Source organism: Patagioenas fasciata, chromosome 1 (assembly GCF_037038585.1).
Source record: "Patagioenas fasciata isolate bPatFas1 chromosome 1, bPatFas1.hap1, whole genome shotgun sequence".
In the NCBI taxonomy this organism is placed as follows: domain Eukaryota; kingdom Metazoa; phylum Chordata; class Aves; order Columbiformes; family Columbidae; genus Patagioenas; species Patagioenas fasciata.
The window spans coordinates 118,023,090-118,042,436 of NC_092520.1; the positions used below are offsets into that span (position 1 = coordinate 118,023,090).

Consider the following 19,347-nt stretch of genomic DNA (forward strand, 5'->3'; position numbering starts at 1 on the left):
TTTGACGTTAGTGTATTCATTCATGTGATATGATCACAGCTATGCACAGCCACTTGTTCCTCACTTCGATCAGGGCTACAGTCACCTCTGGCACAGCTTTGAAAAGATAAAGCAAAGTACTGACAAGAGACATATTTCTATTCTGAGAAAATAATTATTTTTGTTTTATAAAGTAGGAAGAATGTAGGCATTTTGAAGTCCTGATCTTCTGATTTGTTTATAATTAGAGATATGTCAATTTTTCATTTCCTGTAGTCACTTCCTCCAGTTGTCTCCAGCATCTGGTATAAAGTGATTAAATAGTAAAATCCGGAGATCACGGTTACTCATCTCTTCACAGTCTGTTGTGTCATTCCAACCATGAAACTCACCTCCCAAGCATGTTTAATGATCTTCACACTGGGCAACCTGGTGGCTTCCCACTCCCAGTCTCCTGGTAAGTTCAAATGCACAGATACTTATTTAAGAAATTGATATATTAATTAGAATATTTCTGTGCATACTTTGCCTCATGTGTTACAATATTGAGTACTTTTTTGGTGAAAAGCATCAATCAAACAGAAATTGATACCCAGCAGAGATGAAAGTTGCTTATTAAAATAAACAAAAAAAAGATTATGATAAGAGATTTCTATGAATGTTTTCTATTTAAAAATCAAGGCAAAACTTGGTAAACTTGTGTCTACTATTAAGGAGAGAAATACTCAGTTTTTTTAAGCAGGACTACTTACTGTCTAAGACGTAGTTTCTAACAGAGTAGAAGGTATCCAAAAAGACTAGTCTTCACGTTGAATAAGGATGGAAAAAAACAATTCTAGGTAAGATCTCAGTGTTTAGTATTCTGGAAAAATGAACATGATGGGAAAATATCTAGCAATGTATTGTGCCTGAGAAAGCATCAAGATAAAAATACTAATAAAGAGAAGAACTACTAAAGACATGGAAGCCTGGTTATTTGACTACCTAAATATAAGAACATCTCTATGTTAAGTGTTTGTCTGTAGTGCCCTTATTTGTAGCTTGCCAAAGATAAATGGATTCTTAGAGAAATCAAAGATAAAGCCTAACACATAGACCAACAATCTAATCTTTACTCTTGTTAATTTATCACAAGCTCTCTGTCATTAATTTTATAAGGAGAAAGAAATACTTTAAAATTATGCCCTCTTCTTATCAACCTATAGATCAGCTCTCTGTTTTGTTGTGTGTATAGTAAGTACAATTTTCGGCAATGCAGCAACACCAGATTCTCCATTGCTAATTTCTCCTGTGAATCACTGGCTCTTCTGTGAGGGCACATGACTCTTCTGCGCCCTGAGATGAGGTAAACATCTATAGCCATGCTACACTCATGGCATGATTTTGTGGCACTGAAGTTGAAAATGATAATTGTTGTGCTTATTTGATGCACAATGTGGTGATCCCTAGCAATGGCTGGTGATATTCTGAAAAACAACAAAACAAAACAAACAACACTCAGTTTGATGGTTTATAAGAATTAGACTACAAGGACTATGCCTTGACTCAAAATATCAATTAAAAAGTCTCTCTTGCTGTCCTGTTCCTTTTCTTAAAAAGAGGTTTTCTATTAAGTCTCTGTACTGTACATTCAATTTAGCAGTCTTGTGCACAAGGAGTTGCACTTTCGCCTACATGTGTTTCTATTAATGAAATGAAACTGTTCTCATAGATTAGTAGTATTAAGAGTAACTAAAAACTGTAGACTTAGATCTGGGTCTTGCTCTCCAATACTTTCTATAGTGTATGCTGCAACGTGGAAGTTCAACATGTGGTTACTTATCAGGTTTCATCAGTGTCAGGAAATCAAAAGTGCTTTTTCTTCTTTGTTATGCTTCAATGAGGTTGCAACTGTTCCAGTACGTGCATGTTCCATTCTGTTATCTTTGCAGACTGACGTTCTACCTCTCCTTTTTGTCTTTTTTTTGATCTGTTCCATGACATTCAGCCTTTTTTTTTTTTTGCAATATTCCCCTTCAATAGTATTTTTTCTCAGTAACAAACTTTGAAAAGTGAGTTGGAGGTGGAATGTGATTGCTCATGCTCTTGCTCACGGTTGTGTCTGCATAATTTATTGCTCAAGGAAATTTCTTTATTTTCCCCTGCAAAAACACTTTATCCATACACCACAGTGGTATTTTCCATGCTTCTCTGGCCTGAGAACCCCTAGGTGCCCTGCAGTTGCCTGTGATGTTAAAGTCTTATGTGGAGCCCTTCTAGTCCCTGTCTGTTTTTACCAAAGAGGTAGACTTGGATAATTCTCTATGAGGCTTATACTGGTATGTGTCCTACAGCAGTGCAGCATTCTCCATAACTAGCTAGACCAGCAGGCCATCCTGACAAGAAGATGTTGCCATCTCTCTGTAGTCTTTAGTTTTTAGGGACTGCCTAGTCATAATATTATACTTTTGACCTTTCCATCTACCCATTATGATAATACAAAGAATAATGATAAATGTGTTACTTTGGTCTGTTGTGTACTCCTAGGATCATTAATAGAAGAATGCTTTAAATAATTACAATTACTGTGGAAGGGCTGGCACGTTAACTGAGAACGATCCATGAGGATAGAAGTGGATTCATAAAAATTCCATCAAAAAAAAAGGGAGATAAATGGTCCGCTCTATTCTCTTTCTCCCTATCTCTTTCCATTAACAAAAGATATGAATGATTCTGCCTCCAGAAATACAGGTGTATAAGTCCAAAAAAAAAAAAAAAAAAAGGGGGAAACTAAACACATTTAAAGGCAAAATCATCATCAGAGGATTTGATGTTATTTTAATTCAAGTTTTAAGAATCTTACTTAAGCTATGCATCTTTTAATGTTGAAATGTGTATTATGCAACATCTATGTGCTATAATTTGAAAATATGCACACAAATGTTTGCTGAACACTTATACAAAACAAAATTCATAGCACATTCAAAAAGGCTAGAACACTCATAAAATTAGAAATCAGAGTAGAAAATTACCCTGACTAGAGCTCTAGAAATGCAGTTTTTAATAATAAAAGTTTGGTAAAGCCTTTACTGTCCTGTGTAGCTCATTAATTACGTTAAGACTGATTTCTTATGAAATTCTGTGCTGCTATGACTGAAAATGAATTAATGTTCTTCATGCAGTTAGAAATCTTTCGTTTTTTTGTAGCTAGGACAATCATTGTTTGGATTTAGCCAAGGTCTTTCTGAGCTCTCTGCCCACAGGTGTGAGGCAGCCAGGAAGGGGGTGATGGATGAGCAGACTTTGCTGGGTATCCGGACTGATGAATTAGAATTCCATTTAGCTACTCCATTGGCATCACGCTTCATATATGAGGAGAGTCGAGATCTTTTGGCTGGGTCAGAGTCAGGACACAGCAGGACAGAGACCTGTTCTACTTCTGCTCTGTTTTGGTAGAGTTCTTTTCAGGAGTTTCTTTAGTTTGGCCTTTTGCCATCCTGCTGTTTTGCAGAGGCCTCTGTGCTTCTCTGTCTTTTTTCTCTCTTCTCTCTCTGGGATCAGTTGTTGAGACCAGGTGCTGCTGCTTGTGATTGGCTGCTCAGTGCGGATGGAGTTCGTGAGGCATTGTATTGAGTATTTTTTATTTTATATTCTATTTCTAATTTATATACTATTAGTAGTAATAGATGAATAATACTTTGTCATTTTATTAAATGGTGTGTATCTCAATCCACAGGTTTCACCCTTCCCTGTCAATTCTCTCCCCCTTATGGGGGAAGGAGCAGTGGGGGAAGTGAGTGAGTGGATATTGTGTTATATTGCTAGCTTGGGTTAAACTACATCAAGTTCTTAAAAACTAGAGCAAAGGAAAGAACACATATATATCACCAGATAGTTTATTATAATTTCTGTTTCTTTTCTATTAAATGTTTCTATTCATTTTTAAAGTATTTTATAATGTATTACCTTCAATTTTAGTCCATAAATAACCGTGATTGCCAGAGTTTATATTTAAATGTTAAAATCCCAAAGTTTCAATTTCTTGCAGAAAAAGTTTCTCATCCTAGAAAGATTTATATGTGGTTTTGAGTTGATGGGCTCAGAGTAATTCTGTTGAAGTTGAGTGGACTACTCAGAGCGTGCAAAGTCCATAAATAAATCACTGCAAGACTAGAGACAAACTGATATCTTTTTATGTCATACAAAAAAAATATATGCGTTGCCAAACTAAAACTCTATTGTGCATCTCTGAATTGCAGCCTCTAATAAGTAGTATATAGCTATCATAACTGAAAAATAGAGAATAATGAATTTTGTACAAAGCTCAGAATGAATTGGTGATTTTTGTTGTGTTCCAACAGGCCAGTCAGATCAGACCCTCAGGTTTTACATAGGTCCCACTCCTTAGTGTGTGGAAATCCTGCGTGGTGGCTCTAGTTTCCTTATTATCCATCTCTACAGCCAACCCACTGTGAGTTTGGAGAGGTCAAACACCCCGTAAAGGAACTTTATGGGATTCAGGGCTTTGATGATGGTGTCCTTTTTGCATTGGAACTGAGGGAAAATGTGGCACCCTGAAAAAGGTTTTCAAGAGTTGACCTGCATGGAAAGGCAATGGTAGGTTACCACTTTACCAAAATATTTGTTTTAATTTCTCTGCTGGCAGTGTCAGGGTTGTCCCTAACACTCTGTGATTCTGTGAGTCTGTGGCATTCATAGTCACAGGTTCAAGGGACTTCCCAAGCACACATCCCTTATTTGAGAGGCAAATTCAATCCAGATATTAGTGCCACAGTTTTTCTCAGGTGTATACAAAAAATTTACATGAGCAAATTCTGTGCTTTCTCACAATTAATGAACCAGTGTTACGTGTGTTAGTTCCACCAATTTCCCCCAAAAATCATAAAAAATGAATTCTTTACACTTCCCAGTAAGAGAAAATTCATTCAGAAAGACCAAGTAATACAATATTATTTTACCACTCTCAACTTACAGGGATAAAACTGATAACATTGCAGTATTTTCCTCTTGGAGATATTTAAAATAAAATTTTCCTTTCCTTTCTTCTCTTCTTTCAATGGTGCAACCTATTTTAATTACAGGGTCCCTTTTTTCTCTTTCTTACTTTTCTCTGTACCTGTACAACCCTTGTGACCAAATTGACTGAACACTTCTGAGCAATTAAATTAATTTTTCACAGCAAGTTCAGCAAGATCCCCCAAAATTTTTAGCAGTTGTTTGACATCCACAAGTACCTACTTTTCACCTCTTTGCTTTGCATTTCTGTGGTACAGCCAGACAGCAATGGGAGAAATGCTGGGTGCTTCACCCACCCACCAAATAATGGAAAAATCGCTGCTGCGGATTTCATTGGGGTTGCCCACGTGCCCAAGTCCAAGGGAGCGTTTTGAGCTGGCACCCTTCCTCTGGTGAGGGTCCTGGAACAATCTGGACTAGTTGGCTAGGCCTGAGATAGGACTCTTGGACACCCACCATTTGTTCCTTGTGAGACTGCATGCCTCTCTGCCTAGCACACAGGCTATTTGAAATCTATTTGTCAAGCTCAAGAAAATGTGTGTTCAGAGCTCATGTCAGATGGAAACAGCATGGTAAATCACTTTTGAAATTAATTAACATTGAAAATGCATGATTAAGAAAGCAAGTACACTTCCTGCTTTTATTTTCATAATTGAAGCACGTACATTAGTAACTCTTTCTCAAAGTGAAAAAAATCTGCAATGAGACTAAATATCGAGAAGTGGAAAGTACATATTTTGTTGCTTCTAAAGAGAACTGAAAGGATGCATTCTACATCATAAAAAATATCTCATGACAGTACTATATTCTCCATTCACCAGTGTTTATATTCTTTTCTATAACAATAATTTTATTTAAAGATGAAGAACATGTAATTATACACGCAAATATGCATTAAAATATGTTTGACTATCATTATAGACAATCTAAGTCCAAGTAGTCATATGGATTTCAGTTACACTAAGCATAACACTATATACACAGCACAACCATGCTAATATTTAGTCTGTATAAATCAAAATGTGTTAGTGCAATTACAGACCAAGAATCCACTGCTAGTCACTTTGCCATCATATTTCTTACTGGCTTTAGTTAAAGACAAGATCATCTTTTAGACTTGCTGAGGGGACTTACAAAGGGCTTGATGGTTTAGGAAACAAGGGGCTAGGTAGTCTTACTCAAGAAAGGTAGAACTGGCTGGACAAATCCCTTTTTTGTGATAGCTTTTGAAGTTTTGAAGTTCTGTTTTTCTTCAGTGTGTTATAGTTTTGATTTCTCTATTCCTCAGAAAAACACATGAGACTTTCAGTTTCGAGAAAACAACACAGAACAAGCCTGCAGGCATTAGTTAAGAGACAGAGAAGTTAGTTTCAACTCCTCTTCAGTAAGAGCAGAATCTTTACCAGAACTCCGTGAATCACACAGCAGGGACCTACAGCGAGATCTACCCAGTGTCTCTTGGATTTCTGTCCTAACTGTGTCTTGAATTATTTTGACAAAAAAACACAGTTACACCTGCACAATAATGTTTTGACTCAGTCTAATTACAGAAGTCATGAAATGCCTAGACACAGAAATATAGCTGTGAAAATGAGCAACATGGTTATTTGAACCCATGTGTTTCCACAAGCCTTTCTCAGATTCTTAGTGGTGTTTACTGAGCAAAAGACAACAACCTTGAGGATAATTAGGCCTGATTCCCATGAACATTCAGGATCACTGTATGTGATGAAACACTCATAAGCAATGTTTTTCCACTGTAAACCACATCAGAAGCCCAGAGTGGCATATTATTTAGACAGCAATCCCCCTATTCTCCTGCTAGGCAGGAATATTCCAGCAAAAGTTTTTAGTGGTAGACACTTCATGTCTGGAGACAGCAGTCTGCAAATTTTACCCTTAAGTGGTTTATTGCTGATTTTCAAGATACATTTTCTTCTTCTTTTTTCATTCAAGTAAATATAATTTCACATCTTATAGGACGCAAAACAAAGAATTCATCCTTCTCCTTGATATAGAATGGATTTCCTTCTGCCTTCATAATTTCTCAGTTTTTCAATGTCAGAGTTACCTTCAGTGGCTGATTGCGGAATCCTGATGGACACAAATTAAAATATTTGTGTCCCTAGCAAGAGCTATAAAATGAGAAGGTCAGGAGGGGAAATGATATCTGCATGCAGTCAGAGGACATTAAATGGTCTTGCTTGTGTGTAAGGTGGAATTGAACAGAACTATATGTATTAGATATGCAGTACACCTACTTGTGCTGATCTGCTTTGAGTTCCTATGGGTTTTGACCTGGTCTTGACCTGTGATGTTAGTCCCTTGTTTATCAGAGTAAACATTTGCCAGTTTACACACAGGATCTATGGGGCATTAGTTCCCAAATAATTTTCCATACCAGAAAAAATTTAGCAGGTATTTTGGGCGAAAACTACCCTCAAGGCACAGGCCCTATACATTGCATGCACATGTGGCCCAGGGACCATGGGGTGTTTTTTTCTGTTTTGAAATTCTAGTTTCAGCCTCTCTAGTTTATTTTACTCCATTTCCTTGCATTTTAGATATTATTCTTATTTTATGATCACCTGAGCATACTGCATACATATCTTTGAAATACTGATTGCCTACCAGTGTCAAAAGGGGTACTTTTCATACTGCTGAAATCATATTCTCTGTCAATGTCTTGGGCAGGTTGGAAAGATGCCATCAACACCACAATAATCAATTTCAATAATGAGAAGATGCAGATCACATGGGTAGCAAGAGAATCATTTCCCAGTGAGAATGTGTCGTTTTCTTATACGTGAGTACTGACAGTGCCTGTTCTCCTCTTCTTAAAGGACTTACTTTGAGAGGCTCAAATATCTAAGTTCATTTGAGTCTTCTGTGAACTGCGCCTGAAAATGCTTTTAATATTTTTCCATCATCCAGCACAAAACCTGTTTATATTCACAACCTGCTACAGAAACGTACAAATCAGGAAGCCCGCTGAATAGTCAGTCAGAAGAGACATTATGTGAAACATTTGACCCTCTTTTGCCTTTATGCTAAATATTAATGCTAATTACACTATCGGAAGTGTTTTTTTCCACATCTATGTATATATTTTCCTTGTTAACAGATGTCATTAATGACTAATAGAAATTTAATGTTTTGGTTAAAGACAGTCATAGAGCTTGATCTTCCCTGTTCTTTGTGCGCGGTGTACATGAAAGAACTTTTAGCAGTACAGTCTTGGAAACAGATTAGTGAAAACGTGTCTGAATAAACCATTCTCTTGTTAGAAAACAACACCAACACCATGAAGGAAAAAATAATTTCAGAGTGCAGCAAAACACAGGGCTGAAGAGTCAGTGAGGTTTGGGTAATGAATTCCCTCACACCACTATGAAATATGGTGCTTCAAGAAATTCCATATACAGACTTCCCTTGGTAGGAGTATTTGAAAAAAAAAAAAAAAGATATAAAAAAGAAAGAAGTGTAACAAGAAGGAATTAACTTGTGTTAACTGGTAAGGCCTTTGCATTAACCAATATTATTTCATTTATAGATTTGACGAAGGTACTCACAAAGTTTGGAAGCCATGTCCAACCTATTTATTGGATCAAGGTTATAATTCTGGATGTCTTTTTAAGACAGAAGGACCCACTCTTGCCATCTCTATCAGGAACAACAATGGAAGTGAAGAGCTTTTTTCTAAAATATTAAAATCTGACTTTTATAGTGAGTATGTAAAATAACAACTACTTGTAGTACTAGTGTCTTCACTTATTCTCTAGTTGTCCTTAGTTTGAGAATAAATCGGTCACACTGGTGTATAAAATATTACCTCTTTGTGTGCCTGTATGGGAATGTAGCAGAAGATTTGTTGAGGAGATTAATTAAATGTAAATACGCTCAAGTGACTTGCACCTGTCTGTAGAAAAAGCACATACACCACACTAATTGTTTTACGAATCTTGTGTGCTTGATGAGTAGAACCTCTGTGTTAGATAACATAGGCCTGTGAGAAACTCTAGGCACCTTATCACTATGAGATTCCTGCTTTGTTGTGAGAAAGAGAGGGAGGCTGCACCTGCTTGAAGCCTTGAAATACAGGCAAGGTCAGCAGGCCCAGTGATCTTCCTAAAAGGGCTGAATTTACCAGCACCTGTGTCCCCCCTGGTGTCACCTCTGCCTGGGAGCTGAGGTGCCGCTTCAGATATCCCCCAGTAGAGAGGTAACTAAAATAAAACTTGCTCTTTGCAGTGCATTCATGGCCTCTGGCTCTTCTTGCAACGTGCCTGCATATGTGTACACAATCCCAAAACCTAAATACAGTTACTTCATGCTGATTTTCATCCCTGCTGTCACCTGTAGTTACTCAGGCCTGTGTGCAGCTGCAGCTAAGTCGGATTACATAGGACAGTCAGATTTGTTCCAAACCAGTATCAAAATTAGAATGACAATGTTAAAATATATGGGTGTTCTTAGTCTAGTGTAGGTTTGCTCAGTATTCATATCAGGAAAATTAATAAAAGTTGATAGTTTCTTGTCAGTCCTGTCTGTGTGATCTTTCCCACATTTTCAACCTTTCATTCTTGTGCCACCTTCCATGGGACGTGAGGCAGTAAGCTACTTCTTATCAAAGAGACTGTCATGAAACCATGATCAGATGCCTATAGAAATTAGCTGAGAAGCTCTTGTACAATCTGGCAGTGTAAGAGAGACATCCTCCTACTAGTAGAGAGATTATGTTAATGTTTTTATTAAAGCCCTTCTATCCCCAAATACATATTTCACATCTAGTGTGAGATTAGTCTATTAAAATCTTCTGGAATTGCACATAGTTACAGGATTTAAAGCAGACGAATGTTTTTCTGATAAAAATAATGCATAAAATATAAAATGCAGAATTATCTGGAAAATGTATTCCAAATGCATTATTGGCATTAATTATTTTAGCAAATGAGATTAAACAAAAACCCCTCAAGATATCTAACTTTGAGAATACTTTTATATCTTGTAATTTTACCAGTATCTGGTAAAATATGGAAAACTGCAGCCTGGTGCTTGAATTTTACCTATTAAACACTCACTGATACTACAATGAATTTCAAAAGGGTTAGGTAATAAAGCACAAATATCAAGACTCAGACTTAAGTCTTTAAATTAGGAAGGCAGAATTTTAATAATACAAAAAGGCAACTGGAAGGATTGAGAAAGCAGGTAGCAATCTTCTCACCTCTTTATTTCCAACTGCTGAAGGTTGACCAGCTACACAGATCAAACCATTGCATGCTTTATGGATCACATGAAAACAGTGAGGAGTAGATTCAGGTGTGCACAGGTGGGCACCCAGTGCTTTTTGCAGATACCCCAGCATATTCCAGGCAGCCTCCGGCAGCTGCACAAGTGTATCTTGTAGGTTTTATGGTACTGAATTTGTCAGTCCCTTCCCAATGAAGAAGCCTCTTTCCTTTGATGCAGGGAGTATGAGAAGAATGGACTTCTTACTTAAGTACTTGCAACAGGTTCCTGACTTGAGATAGTATCTATATTTGAATGTGACACCTCAGATGGTGAGCAGCACCATGGTGTCAAGCTCTATTTTGATGTTTAATAGTGAGGTCAGCTACAAAAGTGCATCCTCCATGAGGAAAGTCTGCCTTCTTCACTTCCTACTCAGAGAAACATCAAGACAAGGAAGGAATCTCGATAATTTTAACTGTAAAGTACTTATTTTAAAGAGACTATAGCATTATTTATTTATTTTCTTCTTAGTAAAGCCAAATCAACCAGAAAATGTGACTTTCTTCTGGAAAGAGGACACTGTTACTGTAAGCTGTAATAAACCAGAGAGAGCTGTGAAGTGCTTGAGACTTGAGCTTCAATACAAAAGCAAGTATGACGAAGACTGGCAAGTGAGTTGGACATGCCTTTTTTAATGAATATTGGAAGAGGTTAGGAGTAGCGTCTGCATAGAATGTAAAATAGAATTGTTTTCAAACTGGTCTCCCATACCATATTTTCAAATGTAACTGGTAGCAGAAAACAGAATTTAGGATCCTGGACCCCTGCCATGCTAGAAATCACTTAGTTTTTGAGTTATATCTAGTTCCGACCCAAAGAGCTGAGTCTAGGGGAAAGATCATACATTCAGAACAGAAGAGTTTTGGAAGACAAAAGTAAAAAGCAAAGTTAAAATGAGAAAGAAAAATAAAGAAAAAAAACTTGAAATAGAATGAAAGAAAAGACAGGATTTTTGTTTCTACTGTTTCTACACAGGATTTTTGTTTCTACTGAAGTTATCTGTTAAGTATTTCTAGATATTATTTCTTTCTTAGGCATTCATTCATTCTGAAATATAACTTATAAATATTTTGTGGATCAAAGTATATTTGCACGTTGTAAATAAGCAACAGTAACATGGGGCACCATGTAATGATTGTTATGACCTTCAACTCAATATCAGACAATGAGGAATGGATATGAATAGTGAATATTTAGTCAAGAAACAGAACTCCTCAAATCTCAGAGAAGTTAAAAAGAAGTTCTGAGATTTTGGGTTGGCCTACCCCTTGTTCTAGTTGTGACCATGAATGAGTGTAGTATTCTAAAGCACTGCCTTGAAAACCAGAATTAATGATGATGTGCCCTCCTTCTCAGTCCAGAACGTCTACGTGTTGCAGAGTTGGAGAACAAGGCTTTGATCCGAGGAAATGCTATTCTTTACGGGTCAGACTGAAGAGACTAGTACCATACTGCAATGTAGTTAATTACAGCAGTGACTGGGAAGCAGAAACATTATGGATGAATGGCACGTTATTAGGTAACAGATGTGGTATGTTCATATATTGTCTAAGTACAAATGTGGAAGGGGTGACTGCAAAAGAAGCTGGGAACATGCAGCAAATTAAATGTTGCGTTGTTGTGTCCATCTTCTGTTATCAAAGAAAGTTCATGTGATGTATAATTGCCCATGTTTGACTCCTTTCCCCTTTGTTCCTGATGGCCCATAACACTATCAATTTATGCCATAATCAGAAAAGTGTCTATATTGTTTGTGTTACAAGAGTGTATAGGGTCCACCAATGACAGCAATGTGAAAAATAGTGTGTGTGTGTGTGTGTGGACATCAAACCTGAACCCTAAGAAAATCCTCAAAGCCCTATTTTTGAAGAGAGTTTGTTTTGAAAGTATGTCCAGTTGAACTACAGGACCAGAGGTCATAGCAGTCTGATGCTTGTATGTGCTGGACTGATCAAAACAGAGAGGATGGGGTAAAACACATGACACGGAAGCAAAATCAGTGTCAGCACTGTTTTCACATCAGACAGATAGATTTAACTGAGTGTGATTGACCATCTTTAATGGTAACGTATTTCTACTGTAATCAAAATGAAAAAACAGATTTATTGTAGTAAAAAAAAGACTGTATATCATCCCAGAACATTTGTATCATATCAGCTAAGCACAAAATGCCACCCATTAGGCTTTATCAGAACTATGAGACACCCAGATGTCCAGTGTACCCAGATCTGAGTTCTCTAAAATGTAATAGTCTATTAGCTTACCTGAAGAAAATTTGTTTGCAGAAAGGTGGGATGAAATCTTGGCGCATAGGTATGTCACAACACTGACCTCCAGAGAAGCCTCCTCCACCATGCCAGTTATGATCCTCAGGTGTGGCTGGCAGAGGCCCTTAAGAAAACACAGAGCACAATGTCTCTCTGTGCACCTCTGAGAGGTGTCCATAACAGCCCTACCTGAACCATTTGACTAGAGGCTGCCAGCAGGTAACTGCAAGGATGGAAAGCAAGAAAAAACAGGCTAATGTTTCAGTCACTCTGGGTGCCCCTGCGTGAGGCACAGCCCCTTCGCTGGGACAAGTACTTCACTTCAGGACTTTAATGAGTTATTATTGCCTTCAAATTTAACATCAGAGGAAGCCATGAACAAAGCCATGCTCAAGAAATTTCACTGACTCTGAATACCTTACACAGGGATCATGATTTTTCTTGTGGCTTTCTCGCAAGCTCAACAAAGTGGGAGGGTGGACAAGCCAGGTACTTGCTCCTGTATGAATGAATAATCAGTTTATTTTTCATAGTATTCATGTGGAGAGCAGAAGTTCAGTAGGTGGAGGTGCAGCTTTGAGGTGGTATCAGAAAAGCTGGAGGAAAAACACTGAGAATGCTGAAAAGTGCACAAATACATTAGTTTTATATACTTGTCAGTTAGATGATATCCTGCCACTAATTACATTCAGGGTATCATCACTTTTGGCTAATCATTACTTTGTTTGCTGGGATGGGGGAGATGTGTTTGTTTTGTCTTGGGAAATAAGACATTAAGGCTACATGTTAAATGACACTTGCAGCTCTGGTGATTGTAAGTAGTTGCATGTAATATAGACCTTAGCACAAAGTTGCTATATCGCTGTCAATGCAATGTGATGAAGATGAGAAGAAATAAATTTAAAACACCTCTGTTCTTTGCCTATAAGCCTGCTCTTTTGTCCTGTAACAGGTCGATTTAGGTAAATAAAAGTATAATTTTTCTTTTGTTGTAATGTTGTGTAAAGATGGTTTTCCTGTTCGGTTTCAATTGAACTTGTCTTATTTGTTCTTAGAAACTTTTTTGGTTTTGTCTGTTTGTTTGTTTTGAAAGAAAACTCAATGTTCTAATATAATTAGGAATATTTACTGCTAAAGCAAAAGATATTTTCTTCACATGCTTTTTTTATGATTATTCCTAGATTCATGTGATGATGATATAAAATCTCAGTCAAACACAATAATTGTTTTAAGTTGTTTGCTGCCAGTACTTCTAATGATACTTATCCTCTTGATTCTTCTGTGTAAATGGCAGAGGTAAATATAATTTTATTGGTTACTACTAAATAATCATGTCATGAAAATTGAACTATAATTCAGGATCAAGTCTTTTAGCACTCAAAATTCTTATCTGATAAATGAAGTCATCATGAAGATGTAGAAGTCATTAGTTTAGTTACTGTTTGAGGAATAATGCATCCTGGGCTTCCAAACATCAAAACATTTAACTTTCAAAACCAGAAGAATTTTGATGAAATACAATGGTTCAGGATAAAATACTGTCTCTTCCACTTAGTTTATGATTTCTTCTTAGAAATCTATTTAAATTTTAAATTTAAATTTAAATTTTATTTAAATCCTAAGAAGTCAATTATCTTGATTATTTACTCTGAACTGAGAGTATTTTGTGAAATTTTCATCAGACTCAATGTCTGTTTGCAGTAGACTGAAGTAAGTTTCAGCGCATTCAACTTTAGTAAGATTATATCAATATTTATATTTGCAGTTGAATGACTGTTCATGTTTTAAAGCTATAATAAAAAATTAAAACAAAACAAACACACACACACAAAGAAAGAAACAAAAAAAAATGCCAAACAAAAACACACCACAAACAAAACCTATGAAGCCCCCAATTTTTGGCCAGTTTTTCATTGGGAGAGAAAAAAAAAAAAACAAAAACCCAGAAATGCAGTATTTCAGAAAATGATCTGAAAGTATATTGGACTCTGTTAACCTCTTAGATCATAATTTGAGGGTTTTTTTTCCCCTATATTTCCACATTTCAAGTTTACATTTGTGTTTGTCAGCCAATACAGCTGGTTGCTGCATCAACTTCCCTGTCTAGGGCAGTGTGGCCAGAGAATGTAAAGCTTTGAATTCTGCATTGAGCAGAATGTCACTTACTGAGTAGCTGGATGTTTGTACAGAGTCCAAATTTTATTAGTAAGGGGTTGGTTCAAAATTCAGCAGGAAAATCACTCTTAGCCTGATGGTGTCATCATACTTTTATAGCTGCTTGTTGTCTTCAGAACATATTTAAAAGGTATCGAACCTAGAGTACTGTCATGTAAAATGTATTTGTGGCTACAGAACTGTTCCAAAGTAGATTTTTGAATGAATGACAGCACTATAACAAAACATCACATCAATTTGTACTTTTCTTTCCTCTTTGCAGGCTTCAAAAGTCAGTTATGCCTGCTATACCAGATCCAAAATATGTATTTGTTGATCTCTTCAATGATCATAATGGAAACTTCCAGGTAAACATTTCCCTCCTAGGAAGGCAGTGAATTCTACAGTGTTGAGAATGATATGAAGGTAGCAACTGGTACTTGCTCTGCACAGATATTACCACAAGCGCTCTCAGACCCAAGAGAAACCCCTTTCCCTTGTGCAACATCCCAAAAGCATCCACAGATCAAATACCACACCACATGCAATAAGTACGATGCTGCTTTGGTGCTGTGGAAAGACACTTACTATAGAAAGAGACAGAGAAATTGCCAGAGAGGGATTTAAGGCTGTCCAGAAACATAATATCCAGTGAGACGCCATTGTGGTGTTTATATCCATCCCCGCACACAAGCTCAGGGATCCTGCTTGAGCCTGATCTTACACTTTATGTTTCTGAAGTGCCACAAGACTTAGTGCTGAGCTGGTGATGGCACTTGTGCCTTTGAAGGCATCAGTCACAGCAGGAAGTGTCCTCTCTTAGCCTCAGAGGTGTATGGTTGCTAAATATTTAACCGCGAAAAGGTTGTCAAATGAACAGACCACAGGTTTTGCTTTTGTTTTCTTACTGTTTCTCAAGTCCATGACATCACATATATGATGTATTTTTCCTTATTAATTGGGTTGCCTTTGTGTTAATCACTACTAACTTTACTTTGAGTGAATACAGGTCAAATATTTACATTTTCAAATCCAATGACAGTATCAAAGAAAAGTAATAAACTTTCAGTGACAAACTGGAAACTTTCTATATATAAGAAAACTTTAAACTGAAACTGAAGAAGAAATATAGAATGCAAGTTAATGCTGAAGCTTTAATACTTGAATGCTATACTGCACAACTCTCCATGTAAACTCATTCTCAATTTAAATTCAGTCAGGGCTTGGGTCAAAGAATGCATGAGTCTATCAAGGAGGGAACATTAGGTATTTTACACATCCAAGGTTTTCATAAAGCCCCTGGATAAATATGAAGATGTATTTAATGTGGTCTTGATAATAAGTTGGAGTTTGTATGAATTTGTGGAATCCTGTCTGCTTTCCTGTCATTTTGCCTTTCTTCCACCCAGCTATCTTAAATCCTGTTTGTCTATATTGCTGCCTTTTCACCTTTTCCATTGTGGCTTACAATGGAAAGATGACATTACTAAGAGAAAATAATTGTCTGTACAGCCAAGTTTCTTTTGATTGATATCTCAGTTCCTGCCAACATCAACATTTTCATTTTCCTAGGAATGGATAGACAAAACTGATCATGCAGTGGTACAAACCAAGCTAGAATATGAAGAACCAGAGTGCATCATTGAGGCTGAAAACCAGCAAGAAGATGAGAAGAATAGTGACAAACAGGGGCCTCAAGAAAAAATCTTCAATTTCTCAAGAGTAGCTGAAAATAATGATCCCAAGGCAGCTCAGATTGCCTGCCTGATGTCAACATCCAACACTGTATCTTCTTTTGCTGGGCTCCAGATTTTAATGAAAGATGACATGTATTTGAAGTTATAAAATTTGCATAATGCAGAAGGTGTTAGGAAATTACGTGAAAGACCCTGATGAGTTTGGGCAGTGGCTCAATAGAAAAGGCTGTCATAAGCAGACTCACATCAAGAAAGACACGAGGCTGTCTTATCTGGTTTCAGGTCTGTTCTTTCCCAAACACTTTTGATCACTTGATCAGGCTAAGTGTTTGAAATAAACACCTGATAATTTATAGAGCTAGTATTTGTTGTTCTTATTGGAGTTACCTCTAAGACTAAACTGAACCCCATTTTCCTGCTATGGACAGGAGAGAACAAAAACCCCTCCACAATACATGTTCTCAGACCCAGGACTCAGTCCTTGCACTTCTGCAGTATGTAGATCAGTGAAAACTATGATGTTATTCTTCCTAAACAAAAAGGTAAAATAGAGGTTTTCCAGGTAATGGATTTTGTCTCACAAAGATCAAACCATTTCACAGGGATGGGGATACTCATTTTCACAGGGATGGGATACTGCTTTGCAAGCCTCCCTTTGCCTAGAAGTGCTTGTTTTTTAAGCTGTTTCTTCCATTGTGAAACTTTGTGATACGTGGAACACATCAAAAGAAAGAGTAAGCCCCATATTAAAGAACAGAAGAGTGAGGATGTGCAATACTGAGTCATGTTTTATTCTGCAACTACTGCTGTGTAGGCAGCTTCCTCCAGAACAGCAGGGCTTCATGGGTCTCCTCTGAGGTCAGGTCGCTCACTGCCTTATAGTCTTTGTGTGACTAAGCAACTTCTAGAAAGCTGAGGTTCATTTTGAACAATATGTCTGATTGGGACAGACTTTTTCATATAGACTGTTGTGATAGGACAAGAGGTAATGGTTTCAAATTAAAGGAGGGGAAATTCAGGCAAGACATGAGGAAGAAATGTTTTATGCTGAGGGTGGTGAAACACTGGCCCAGGTTTCCCAGAGAGGTGGTAGATGCCCCCTCCCTGGAGACATTCCAGGCCAGACCGGACAGAGCTCTGAGCAACCTGATCTAGTTGAAGATGTCCCAGCTCGTTGCAGGGGGGTTGGACTAGATGACCTTTGAAGGTGCCTTCCAACTCAAACTGTTCTGTGATTCTGTTATTTCAATATTTATATTTAGCTGAGTCACATTTATTTCAAACTGTTTGTTAGTGCAATCAGCAACTGGAGATCCAAATTAGACTTTCTATTTATATTGCATATACCAGACTCTTTTTATCAAACTGTCTTTTAATATTTTCTAAACATCCCATCTTCTAAAATGTTTAATTTTAAATTTAAAATGAAATATATTATGCAATTAGACCTCATTAAAAAAATCTTGACTATTCTGTGAGTTTCCCTGTATTGCTTATGTTACATGTTATTTGACAGCAAATTTTGTAAACATGTTTAAGTGCTAAAAACATCTGTGATGTGGTTAAAGTCTTAAACTATACTGTGATTATATGTTGAAACAGCTCCTGTTATTTACCTGGATATCAGTCACTCATTAAAAGACTTTATCAGTTGACTAAGTTTTGCCAATTGCGTACTTTTCTTGACTAATTTATAGTGTAACTTGAAAATTGCATGTATCAGAAAATTACAGTGATCAGTAAAGTATTTTTAATTCAGTGCTTAAAAAAGTTCAACTCCAAATCTCTTTGGGAATAGTAAACAGTAATATGGATCATTAGGTCTCAAACTCTCTAGATGACCCAGTTTGCTCTACAAGTAAAACTCCAGATATTATCTGGCCAAATACTAATAAACTTAACTGGAAGGATAGTTCAGGCACATTCCCCCAAGTTTTACTGAACACTATCTGAGTTTTGATTGTTCACTAACAAGACTAACATGCTAACAAAGAATTTCCCATAATCATGAAAACTTTCCTGCCTTTTCCTATCTAAAACAGATGTGTGCAAGTTTTGGGGGGCCCTTTGTACACTCCACATTTCTGAAATTTTTTTATAAAGGTAAGCATGCGAAGTTTCAATAGCACTGTAAGACTGCAATGGATTTTAAACCAATGTAAGCTGTATATAATTTGATGAGAAGATTCTAGCTCAGCTCTTCTCAACTGATATAAATTTGCATTATTGCATGAGAGCTGGAGAAGCTACACTGGCTTACAACAGGTAAGAAGTTGTTTCAGTAATGATTCAAAAAATGAAGTTGGATGTAAAACCCAGAATGTATTGCTTGGTTACTTCATATTTGAAATGTGCATACATAAGGTTGTCTACAGAGCTAGCTAGATACCTTAATTAAACAACTTTCAGTTGAGTAAATACTCTTCTGTCTGAATTCAGAATGTTTATTTTCCTGAAATTTTACTCTAGGAAAAAAGAAGAAGTCATTTTGAAGTGTGCTGTTTAAGCAATGTTCCTGAACTGCAACCTTACAGTCATTTGAGGTTATAGCACAAAGTATAATAACTTGTATTACATTTTGTAGACCTAAAAGTTATTTTTGTGTATGTATACAACCATATTCACATTGTATATAACAGACTAGAAATAAAACAAATAAAACATCCACATATCTCAAATATTTATTTTAAAAGCAAACCCCCTATGAAGAAAATAAAAGATACAGAAATATTGAAATTCATGACAAAGTATTTTTTTCCCAAAAAAAAAAGCTTCCATTCTTGGGAACTCTTGAAAAATGTGTACAGAATACTGAAAAACATTATTTCAGCAACAGGAAAGGTTCCCGCAAAATGCTGATGGTGACATTGTCAAACATTATACAGCAAGACAGACGTCAGATTAGCAACACTCATTGCTTGTGGGTGTTTGGGGTATGG

General features: G+C 36.7%; 1 protein-coding gene across 1 annotated transcript; it reads left to right on the forward strand.

Annotated features, from left to right (window-relative positions):
• Positions 1-278: 278 nt before the first annotated feature.
• On the forward strand, positions 279-17,874 carry CRLF2 (cytokine receptor like factor 2). Its single transcript, XM_065829342.2, has 8 exons — positions 279-436; positions 7,690-7,801; positions 8,549-8,721; positions 10,762-10,901; positions 11,647-11,809; positions 13,739-13,853; positions 14,995-15,079; positions 16,284-17,874. The coding sequence occupies exons 1-8, from the start codon at positions 361-363 to the stop codon at positions 16,554-16,556; spliced, it is 1,137 nt and encodes a 378-aa protein (XP_065685414.1). The 5' UTR covers positions 279-360; the 3' UTR covers positions 16,557-17,874.
• Positions 17,875-19,347: the final 1,473 nt, after the last annotated feature.